This window comes from Ornithodoros turicata, chromosome 7, assembly GCF_037126465.1.
Source record: "Ornithodoros turicata isolate Travis chromosome 7, ASM3712646v1, whole genome shotgun sequence".
Taxonomy (NCBI): Eukaryota; Metazoa; Arthropoda; class Arachnida; order Ixodida; family Argasidae; genus Ornithodoros; species Ornithodoros turicata.
Window position 1 is genome coordinate 20,198,137 of NC_088207.1, and position 12,579 is coordinate 20,210,715.

The 12,579-nt window shown below is 46.1% G+C and overlaps 1 protein-coding gene across 3 annotated transcripts in view; it reads right to left on the reverse strand.

Moving 5' to 3' along the window:
• The window catches only part of LOC135400297 (beta-mannosidase-like), a 54,479-nt gene extending 41,900 nt beyond the window's left edge, over nucleotides 1–12,579 (reverse strand). For 2 of the 3 annotated variants that reach the window (XM_064632108.1, XM_064632106.1), the window contains exons 1-2: nucleotides 9,429–9,574; nucleotides 2,533–2,668 (exon numbers count right to left, since the gene is read on the reverse strand). In XM_064632108.1, coding sequence (XP_064488178.1) covers nucleotides 2,533–2,668; nucleotides 9,429–9,473 — 181 coding nt within the window. In that variant the 5' untranslated portion in view covers nucleotides 9,474–9,574. Of the gene's footprint in view, nucleotides 1–2,532; nucleotides 2,669–9,428; nucleotides 9,575–12,426 lie in introns of those variants that run through there. The other variant, XM_064632107.1, reaches the window with a different exon arrangement.

A 12,579-nucleotide genomic window follows, 5' to 3' on the forward strand; every position in this document is an offset into this window, starting at 1 on the left:
TGGTACGCACAGTGAAACATTATCTTCGAAGACCGCTTGGAAGACAGTCCACTACTTTCGAGGAGGTCACGACAGTGTTGCAGGACTCTGAGGCTTCAATAAGCTCTCGCCAACTAACGTGTTTACATGCATCTCCGGATGAACCAGCTGCGTTAACGCCAGTCCACTTGCTTAATTGCCGAAGACTTATAGCACTGCGTATTGCCATCTTCATCACCACCCGCTGATCTTTCCCGCCTGTCATAAGTCTCCGATTATTTTTGGAGAAGATGGTGCACGGATTACCTGCTACAGCTGAGATCGACTCACTCGATGGATCCCGTGAAGAGACACCCGTTGAGTTTTGGCACCGCTTCACGAAGAAAGCATGTCATGGCAGTGTTGGAAAACTGTTCGTATTGCACTTGCGCACTTCCTACGCTTATCCTGCACCAGTGCGCCATTCCTGTGCACTCATCCTGCACTTGTGCACTTGTTCGGATTATGTGTCTCCACCAAGGCCTGGATGACGAGGTACGGGCGTGTACCATAAAATTGACATCGGGCAACGTTACACGGCGCCCGATACAGTTGCTCTACTCACTTGAAGCAGGGGTAATGAGCCGACACTCATTTGGCGGGGAAGGACGTCGCAAAATTAGCCCTCAAAACCAAACTGCGAGGACGAGAAAGAAAACGCTGAAGTTTCCTGGGCTCACGAGCACCCCTCTTCTTCAACATTCAGTGTTCTGGGGTCAGATTCACAAAGAGCTCGTGCGACGGAATCTGTCGTAACTCCGTCGTACGGGAAAGTTACGACGAAGTGTAGATTCACGAAGGGCGCGCGTCGCAAAATCTTCGCAGCTTATGGCGGAATCCTGCGAGAGCTCCCGAGCAGTCTTACGAAGAAAGATGGCGGCGTTATTTGGCAGCGGTGGATTTGGAGACGGCAAACAAAGACTCCCTAATACGCGCCAACGCATTGCACTTTGCCACAGAACCTTTCAGACCATCCCCGAAGTGACATTGAGGCACTTTTTTGGTAACCTTCAACAAATGCTTCAACTTTGTGCTCCGTAAAATCGGGTCGCAGGGATTTTTCAAGCCTCCCCTACACCCCGCTAAGACACCCCCAACACCCCTTCAAATTACCTGCAAGAAAGGCAAAAGAAGCTATAAAAGCTGCAAAACTGAGTGCCACACACCGCTTAGAAAACACCGTCACCCACCCCTTCGCCGAGACAAACATACTGGGAATATATTTGCTGTGTCATCGAACGCGTTTCGCCTGTGATTGCATGGCATCCATTATGGCTACCGAAAGACCGAGAGCACATGCAGTAACAAAACATTTGGGGACGAACAACTTCGACTTCTTCTATGGGACGACTCTTATTGGTGCGATTACAAATTTTCGTCATACGGAAAGAGTGGTGTACGTTCCTTCCGATGGTCTTGGCGTCGGACATCTATCAAATGTATAGCCTTCTGTTTTGTTCTTTGTGATTTCATCGTTGCGTTGCTTCTCTCTTGTTCTTTGATTCTTTCTCTCACCGATCCCACTCCTTATATAAGCAATGTTTTAACTGCTTATTTTGCCTGAAGAAGGGCAGACTCTGCCCGAAAGCACACGTATTAAATAGTTACTCTGACTTCGTGCTTCATTCTTTCGATATTATTTTTCTTGACGACGTTTCATCAAGCTGGACTCTGTATTATTTTACCTTCTTGAGCTCATTCTTCATGTATAGGCAGCTCATTTGGAGTTAGCTTTCCACAACATGCTCCTGTTGTCACAGTTTTGCTTCGCCCAGATCTTAATAATGGTGGGTCATGGTGTAAATACTGCGCACCTGATGCAATGCTACAACGCTTCCTTAAAGCTCTGACGCGCACAATGCACACAAAACATATGTCCGCATTGGGGTGCATGTTACCTGGAATCCAGCTTAAGGTCGGATCGAAAGCTTAAACTGGATACATAAGAACGCTTCGAGCGATATAACAACCAAGCTCTGAAACGCACTACACACGAGACGTGCTTATACTGTACCTGCATGTTGCGGAAACGCTAGGAAAACCACCGCTGTATACTATCTGAGCAGAGCTTAAAACAAAAATGACGAAGAGAAGTAGAAGTCTCCAAATCCCTCTTGTTACAACCGTTGGCTCTTATAGAAACCTAATCTGTGTTGTTCTTGCAGAACACGAAAGAGTCAATCATAGTGAATAATAGAGTAAAACCGGAAAGGGGGAGTAAGAGTTTGAAGAAAGTAGAAGGGTGAGGTGAGGTATAAGAAGAAGGTTACTGCTATGTTTACAATTTTTTCCCTCATATGTTTTTCCCCTTAGCTTTAATTTCTACAGTATATGCTACATTTCAGTCTTGATGTCAGGGTATGTGCGAATATGCGTGAGACATCGTTCGTCTTCGTTAAGGTGCTGCTGTCTGTGTTATTTGCAAGTCCCAGAACAGAGATGATGGAATTTAAAACAGGACTATGGGGTACATGTACGCAGTCACATTTTAGTGGATTATAAAGTCAGACTTACGGTAGTTCCCGCTGTTGTGCGCTGTCCACGTTCCATCCAAGGACAATTCCAGCGCACGCCCAATATTGAGAGCGTAGAGAACAGACACCATAACGCAAACAAACTTCAGGGGCATTATTCTGGTGACCTCTGACCACTGTTGAAGAAGTTTTATCATGGTTAAATATGCTCCATTCTAAGAAGTCTGCTACTCATGCTAACATTCCCAAGGACCTCTTTAAGAAGTTCTCACACCTGCTAGCTGATGCAATGCGATGCTAGCTAATGATATGTTTTCATACGATATGTTTCTGACAGAATTAAACAATGCCAGAGTTCAGCAAGAAGGTCAGCAAAACTGATATTATAAATTGTTGTGCAGCTGTACTGCTCGCCCTTAGTAAGGCAATGAAAATGCTCATTTCGCAGTGTTGTTTTACAGGAACACAATGTCTTTATCGTGCTCAATTTGCGTTTAGTAAAGCCACGTCAACAAAATTGGCACTTAGTAACGTGACAGAAATTAAAAAATAAAACGCAAAGCAGATGCAAAATGATTAAGAACGGGTATTTCCCTCGACCTGACTGAAGTATTTGATCTGATTGATCATGACCGATTGCTGCTCAAAGGTACTGTAAAGCAGCAGGCAAGCTGTTAATATTGGCAGCGGCATTTGAAAGCTTAATCCGAAAGATCCCACACGGAAAATTTTATGTCAGAAAACTCTAGGTATTTGTTAATCACTCCTGAAATTGCTGTGAAAAGACGGGCGCGGCACCTAGTGGGAAACAATCGCGCATTCGTCGACCTAGGTCATGGGCTAAGAAGCCGGCTTCTCTAACCTTCTTTGAAGAGTTTGCTCAAGCGAGATAGTTCTTGATATATATTCTCTCAAAATGGAAGAATATTCGTAGATTGTGGAAGTGGGTAACATAACTGTCAGCAGAATCACCATGAGAGTCACCTACGCAAAAATGCACCACGTCCGCGAAACGACGTGGTTGTGGTAGCGGTTCACAGATGTCACGCTCCCATTGTTATTTACACGTTTATGTCTGCTGCCCTACACGGCGGGAACTGCGGAGTTCATGTCGGATCTTAGACAAAAGGTTAACCGTTTTATTAAATCTGAATTTTCCACACACACACACACACAAAAAAAAAAAAAACTACGAGGTGCATTTTAACGAAACGTGGCGCTTGTTTACTGAGCACCCATGCTGTTAAATGAGCCAGCAGTATAAAATTGCATGCCTGCTGCTTTACGGTACCTCTAGAGGAGCATGGAGAGGTTATCCAAGATGTCTAAAGACAGCTCGTATTTCGTGAAGTGGCCCCTGGAAACCACACACGGAAAAACATTTCGGCTGAAAAAGGTCTCACTACGACGCAGTTTAACTGTAAAACCGCTGTTGCGGCGGGAGGGCTTCCAGACTCATCTCCAGGTCACTCCTCCAGTCCTGTGATGTTGCACCAGCAATGTGCCTCATTCGCTGCAAAAAAGTTGTCTACTCTCGACAGAGCGATGTGCTGTACATGTTCACTGCTATTCATTCTAGGATATCAAAGAGGAAAATAAACGCTTTTGAAAAGTAGACGACGATACAGCTGTAACGTGCCATCGGTAGACTTTACTTTTTGTAAACTACCTATGAGTGCCACTACTAGAAATTCAATGGCCCAACAGCTTGCGTGTGCTCATTAATTACATAAAAATTAAGATAGTGTTCACAAAAATTCTAATACAAGCCAGACAGCATTGAGACAGCTCCTACACAACAGAGGACCTTCTGTGGACAATTTTCAGTCAAAAAATGTCGACCCCTTCCTGCCTTTGCACTGAGTAATTAATTGGTTTCGGTCTATATATTCCTTTCGCATAGAAGTGCAGAAACACGCTCGTTCACACCACTAACCCCATTTTGCATTATACGTGTCCCTGCATTTGTTTCGCAACAAGGAGTGTTGAAAGGAAGGTAACAGGTTGAAAACCCGCTTCGCCATTCTGTCGGTTTGCTGGCAAAAAAAACCCTATGCCACGTAGCCCTAATGATAACTTCTATAGTGTCAAATATTAAGAAAAAAAAACAGGAAGAAGAGTAGTTTCGTACATAGGTACGTGTGTCTTGAGACTGTTACTTCCCTGTTGCCAAACAGGCGCGCGGACACGTAATTCAGAGGGGTATTGTGGGGAGCATGGTCGTGTGTCTTTACACTCACTCTATGTTTTAAATGTTGGAAGTTATTCTTGGCATGTCTGGGATGGTTTGACCTAACACTACAATCGTCCGATCTGCAACAGACACAAAGTGCCCCCACACGCCCTGACTTGCTATTAACTGGAGATGAGATAGGACATGCTCCCTTACGACATCATTCATGAAACATGAAGAAATGCTTTTAGGCTAGAACACTCACAATAGGACAGACTCTATAACAACACCACAAATGAACCAATAAATTGTAGATCCGAAAATGGTTGAAAAAGTCCCAATAACAGGGTGTGATATCTCCCCTTATAATCACCCGACCTGGAGAGCTACATCAAGATGAATCACACGCGTAAGTTCCTGCAGCACTGAGAACGAATCAGAGCTGACACAATTGCTGGACAGTAACGAGAAGAATTTAATGTGCTTGTGCAGCCTTGAGATCCTGGTCTGACAACATTGGTTCGAACTCTGTGCAAAGTAAACTGCCTGCCCTGTGACCTTGTTCCTTCTGTTTGTGGTCGACAATATGTCTGTTCATGCAACAGGTGGCTCTTGAGGACGGCATAAATGTCAACGAGGAACATTTTGAATACCCCTTGACACCCCGAAGGACTCTTTCTTCTGTCGCGACTTGGTGGAGCAGCTGGCAGAGAGAAGTGTAATAGCAGGAGGAGCCTGCCGTCGGTTTCTAAAGCAAGGCGCAGAGCGGGAAAGATTCCTCTGACTTGATTTTCTTAGTTGGCCGTTGTGAATTGTGAGCTGTAGAACGGGTTGCAGTGCTCAAGCTAAGCCGGCGGTTATTCTTTCCGCATGGCAGACGCGGAATGGGACGCAAGTGGACGTGCTCTTGCGCACTGAGGAGGGGGACTTCGGGCAGCGCAGTTCCAGAAGCCATGAGGTTGGCCCTGTGTAAGGCGTTTTCGGCGCGCCCGCCGTTGAAAGAGACGGAAGAGATTCTTCTGGAACCAACTAGAAGCCGCGCGCGCCCACGAGCGCGTCCCAGGGCAGGGCCCAGAGCCTCCTCTCCGGGCGACCTTGACGACGGAGCGCGCGCGCGGACGTAAGCTTCGAACGAATTTATGGTCGACATGTCTACGCCGCTGCGGCCTGGCTTGTACTACCGCCTGAGCGAGCGCCGCCGACCCTAAGTCTCACAACAGCCTCAATATTCGCGTCTTTTTTTAGTATCGAGTATCGTTAAAATACACGATACACTAAAAATGTATTTTCGATACCGATACTCCGATACTCTCATTTTTGGCACGCGATACCTAATACCGATACACAAAATGTACCGAAAGATTGTATCGAAGATACATGTATCTGCGATACTGCCCACCACTGATGGACGCGCCGTCAGGGGGGGGGGGGGGAGGCTTCGGCCCTGGCTTCCAGAAACCTAGGGTTTCTGAGCCAATGTAGCTGTGGCACAGTTGATGCACCACCATGCCAAACATGCTGCCCTGCACCCAGCCCCCTAAAAAAAATCCTGGTGGGGTCCAATAGTACAACACAACCATCAGGGCTACCTTGCATGCACTTTTTGTAGCTTAAATAAGTTAATGCGACTTGGATGTACATGCAGTCGCACGAGGTACACATACTGAACAGGTATACAGATCCGGTACACACACTAGCCCAAGAACAGGTATAACTGTACTGGGATGTAGATATGAAGATGGCATACATGGTCCCAGAATACGATTTGAAATGATACTGGAATTATCACACTGGAAAAGTATATTGCATTTTCTAGCAGGGAGTGGTTCTTCCATGGTTCTTTTATAATCATTGCTTCAGTCTACATGTAGGAGGGGGGGGGGCATAGGGAGGTGCGGTCAGCCTGCTCTGAAGTGGCGGCTCGGTGCGCACTGAGGAGGAAGAAGAGGGAGGAAGAAAGAGGAAGGGGACAGATGATGGTGGCACAGGAGAGGGAGGCGTGTGGTAACCTCCTTGTTCTGGGATTTGGGTAGACCAAGGAGACTACCCACCACAAAAAAAACATACAAGCATCTCTAGTAGTCTTCATTGGGATACTCCCTGTACCACGGTAACAGCCAGGATTATTGGCAAAGTTACCCCATGTTATTACGAGTAGGGAGTACGTAAGTTAAGTACGTCTACATCGGCGTCTCATATGTGGCGGTGTTCAATGTAGCCCTTTCCCGTTTGATGCGTGTCCCGTTTTCGTTCCACTTTTCGTTCCATTTAATCGAGATAAAGCCCGTATAATGCCGCGAGGTAAGCATATACACATGTGCTGCAGAAATGTATGCCTCATGAAGGGGGCCTTGTATGTGGCTTGCCTTGACTCAATTCTTGAGGTTGTTCACACACACACACACACATGTACATTGGAGAATGATGAGGTGGGCGATTCGCCGCCGCTGAAGCAGTACACTGCCCTATTGTGCATTGGGAAAATATGAGGGGACGATGATGGGGGCTTTCAGAAAGCCCTTACCAGACGGGGGGAGCACAACTACTCCGCAAGAAGATGAAGGCCTTGCATCTGGTGTGCAGCGTTGGACCACGGTCCGAGGATATTCGCGAGGTTGAACGGCCGCTTGTCAATACGTTGCATAGGGACTTCCATTAGTGCACGCTCGTGGTGATATTGACCACGAGCCAGGATGACGAGGCTGAGGTCGCCGTGCACTCCACAAGTGGGGAAGAGGGAAGACGAGCCGGTGTTGTTCGAGTAGAGTTGTCCGAGTCGGTGTTGAAAGGCAGGTGTAAAGGCAACGTTGAGCCTCATGCGGTGGAAGAGAGCAGTAAAGGCAGAGTAGGCGCCGACGAAGTTCGAGAGATTGAGGTTCTTCAACTTGACACTGAACTCCGAATATGCAACCTACATTTCAATGAGTCTGCTTATGAGTCAACATAAAGCGTGGCGAACCTCGGCGCCGACGTCCGAATTTATTTGAAGCATTGTGCTACCCCATCGCTAAGTTCACCTCAGCAATGCAAATGGCAAATAATGAGCACCTGCACCAGATCCCGAGCTGCTGCACAAGACAGATCGACCGTTTCGACCTCCATATGATCTTATCGGAAGAAGCGTCTGTCAAAAGAAATTGTGAGAAACGTGCGTAGCAGACGAGGCTCCGACAACTCCGATCTCCGTAGTATCTAGGACCGATCCCGGTCACTCCGCCATCTATCCTCTGAGCAGATGCATGTGCTTCGTCACATCGTGACGCCTGTTTTCTTGGCTTGTCAAGTGGCCTCCGCAGAAAAGCGGAGAGCTTGAGCGAGGGAATCAAACGTCTGCCGTGGGCGCAATATGTTCGCTAGGGCAGTCTTTATTGTGTGAAAACACACAAACATGACAAATTTGAGCTCGATCAAGAAGAAAACATTTTTTCTCTCCCCAGTTCCCATGCTCCTTTAAGCTCGAGAGATACTGCGTGCGTGGCATTGTGCTCCACTTAATAAAGAGCTATTTGTGCAATCGCGAAAAATTTTTGGACAAAGGCGAAAGTAGGCAAATAGTTGACACGACGGGAGGGGGTGACGCGCCGCACCGGTACCATCTGTTTCTCAACAGCAGCATAGAAGCCTTCTGCGAGCACGAAATTTTCTCTGCCAGAGGTACGATATTGTTATTCATCATGTACCCGCACAAGGTGACGCGTACCCTAGTGACGCCATTGCTTCTCAGTATAGAGCTGCGCAGCAAAGAGGATAGGTCCCGCTTACTTCCTGGAATGCTGGAAAAACGCTAAAATATAGTGCCAGGTACACAGCGCTCCAACAATTCGAGGAGAGATGCAAGATGCCTCTTCAAGGCGCCGTCACTGCAGTGATATTCTGCCCCTTCCTGGCGGTAATGTGGTGAAATGGAATAATGTGTGAAGGCTTACAGTGACGACCGGAGTACTACGGAGTCTGAATGGCTTAGAAGTGGTTTTAGGACAGACAGTTGGTGACGTGGATTGCGCCATGGAAAGAGCAATTTTGACATAGTGAGAGACGAGACTCCGGCTGATAAGGAGGCAGTAAAAGTGTGATTCAGAAAGGTTGGTAGTGCGGGCAATGGAGAAGGATGCGCTCCAGATCCTCCTGAACGCCGCAGTGATGACATCTCGGGGCGTCAACTTGTCGCAAGCGCTATCGCCACTATAGACACGCCATTAAGGCAGCGTCTTGCAGCGTGTTGCGTGGCATCCCGGAAGCAGCGCATTCGATTAACTCTTACAAGCATGGATAGGGGGAGAATCTCACAGAATGTCATAAGGGGAATGTCATAGGGAGGTGGGAAGCGAGACGTGCCACTAGACGTAGAAGAATGGACCGGCGGTCTCCTCTCAGCTGTGCAATGCTCCTTCGTCCCATAGGCAAGAGAGTTGTTGCTTCTCCAGCGCTGTCAAGATGTTCATTCCCCACGACACAACAGAGGGTTGGAACCCACGGGAGCCTGATTCGCACATATGTTGGTATACTAATGCACCCTTCACTAGAGGCGCGGACGACCTGTGTTAAGTTAGATACGGCTATGTCATACAAATCGCAGTCCTCCGTTATGAATAATGTTCACCCAATTTTTTCGGTCGCCTTAGGAAAATAGGTGAATACTGTGTATTATAGGTGACTTGATAGTGAGACTCCACAAGGTGCCAATTCAAATATACACGTTCATGTTAGCTGCCTTGATACTCAAAGATCACCCAAGGGTTTCACAAAAATAAAGAATGACTTACAGCTAAGAGCATAAGGGAAGCCGTGAGAGACACTGTGGACATCATCGTCCACAGTTATGCACAGAAACACTACTAAATTCACTTTCCAGCACAGTAGTGTAGCAAATGCTGCGCTGTGGAGTTCTGCTCATACTGTTAGAGAGTATACGAGAACGTATACGCTTTACAACTTAATTAGTTGAGGTGAGGAGTAAGAACGAACATGTGTTTCGTCACACGAAGCGGGTAATTGGTATACCTGCTCTTGCAGAAAAAAAGAGGAGAGAGCTACACCGCGAACATTAAAGTTAATGGGCATTTCCTTAAACATTTTCCTAAGCATTTCCTTAACATATACGCAATTAGCTCAGCGAAGTGGCGACTGCGTGCTTTGGTACAGCACTTGTACCTGAACCTGTCCATCTGTATTGTATCTTTTCATATCAATGGCTCTCGGCCTGCTCGTTCCCTACGACACCACAATGGTCTGGAACCCACTGGACAACCAGCCTGTGGCCTGCTTCGTACACAGGGTGGTAAGCCATAAACACATCCGTGACTAGGGGTGCGGATGAACCTCGTATGCAGGAATTTTCAACAGCTTGCAGTGCAGATTTAGTGTCAGCGAAGACTGCCAATTCCCACTGGGTGATATCAACTATGTGCTGCAGAAAGAAAGGGATGGCATAGAGTTCCGCAGCTGTTGATGAGAGTGGATGCGATAGGCGTCATCCTTGCACTACTCCTTTGGATGGAAATAAAAGGCGCGTTATCTCCCACATCTAGAATGATTGAAACATTTTTATTGTTTAGATTACTGGGATATTTATATGGTCGTGATATTTTTATGGGTCATGTGCAAGCATGTGTGTTTCGCATGCAATGTTTGTTTCATGCATGAAACAAAGTTTTTCGAATAAAATAAGACGAATGTGCAATATCTGATAACCAAGTTTGGCAGTCGAAGGTTTGAACCAGCTACGTCTGCCACCACATGCCACAGAATGGAACGGCAGTCCCCGCTCAGCAGTGCTATAGTTGTTCGTCTCCTAGATAAGAGAGAGTTGCTTCTGCAGTGCTGTCATCCTGTTGATTACCCACGACACAACACTGAGTTGGAACCCTCTGGAGACTCAGCCTGTGTCCTACTCCGGTTCTCCGACAGGATGTCACTCCATTCCTAAAAGTACGTTTCCCCCATTTGAAAAATTATAAAACTACATCCAATACACTCATATAGACTTTTGCCAGAGACTGAGTCCACTAGAATTCGTGTCACACATTAATTAAGCTCATTTGTATAATTAAACTACAAAACATGCCAAGCAAAGGCAGCATTTTTCTTCCTGAATCCGGAAGCCAATCACTATAACACACTATTCCAATCAAAATCTCATGTTTTCTTTTTCACAAGATAGGATATTTACGTTTGCGGAACTGTTGGCTCCGTCCAAATACCTACCCTTCTGTGCAAGAAGAAATGAAACTGCACCACAGTCACACTTTTCTCCTCGATCAGCGTGTCTATCATCAGCTGCCATCTACTGAATGCGCAACAAGACCTTCGATCGGAACAAAAGTGCTTCACTCCTTTCCACTTCCCCTCGATAAAGGCGGAGTTAGGAGTGCATTAAAGGCAAATTTCACCGCCTCCTTCGCCCAGAGACTGTTTTTCGGCTGTAAAATTTGTGTCGATATCTTGTGAAAAAACACGAAATCTTGATTGGAATAGTGTTTCACCCTCATAGTTATCTGAATTCAGAAAGAAAAGTGCCTCCTTGGGTTGACAATTTTTCGAGTTTCATGACGCAAATTAGCTTATCAGTGGCACAAGTGTGAACGAGTGTATTCCAAGTAGTTTCATAATTTCCTGCAGTAAAACCTATTTTTGAGGAATGGAGCGGCATTCTTTCTTTAAACTTTTTAACACCTATATATATATATATATACTCTGTTATGAGTAATATCTATTTTTATCGGTCGCATTAGGAAAATAAGAACGTAAAACTAAAAATGTGAATGAATACCACAAGGCGCCAATACCAAGAAACACATTCATGTTATGTGCCTTCATACTCCATTTGAACATATGAGTTCAGTTAAGTGGTTCACAAAATAAAGAATGACTTACAGCGAGCAGCATCAGGGACACACTGAATATCTATCGTCCTCAGTCACGCACGCAAACGCCACTGAATCCTAAGAACACAATGTTGTCCCTAGGATATCCGACGGTTATCATAGAGGGACAGACAAGACGTCTGCCAGAGGGCGAAATCGGTCCTCAGGGTATCCCCCATGTGTTAAAATGGGACTCACAGATGTCCTCACGATATCCTTGTGACTGTCCCTAGGAGGTCATCAAGGACCGATATAGGAGAGCGTGATGACACAGCAGGGACATAATCTAGCAGCGTTTTATTGTACCTTATTTGTTTTCGTCAGAAACCCCACACCATCTTGACAACTTCTGTTTCACTGATTGATTACTGTCAATTCATGTTGACACACTCCCGCATAAAGTGTAGTATTTTCCATAACGGAAATGAGCGCGATGATTTATAAAGAAGACAGAAACCTAGAAGGTGAAAAAAAAAAGAAGACAAGTCTTGCACGGAGCACAAAGGCCGACAAACCCAATTTGAAAGGTACTCGAATTCCTCAGGAATACTGGAATACTCAGGCGACGAATTGTTTAAAGTGTCAACTCTCAAGCAATGCGAAGTCTATGTTTCTTACTGCTTTTGGGTTGAGACATTCGGGTAGGACTTTCAAAAGTCGAAAGCAGTGCTACAGAATCGCGCTGTTCTGTCTTTTCCGCGGTAAACGCTCCAGGTATCATAGACAGACACCTTCTTGGAGGGAAAGAAATTTTACGTAGGAACAATGTCTCTTCTAACGAATGCCATTCAGCCCCTGGGATCGGCCCAGAAAGCAAAAAAAATGTGTCACTCAATGTTGGAGAGGCTAAGCAGGTAAATTGAACAAGGTGGTATTTTTCATCCCAATAGCTACCTACCGGGACTGGCACAGGATGTACCTGAATGACTCTTCACGAACAATCCGCGAGTGTCATCCTCAAGACATTCTGGGAATACACATCGAAGGAGGAGGACACGATGACAATGTGAGGACGTCCTTGGGACCGTCTGTTCTTGGGGAATTCGCTTTC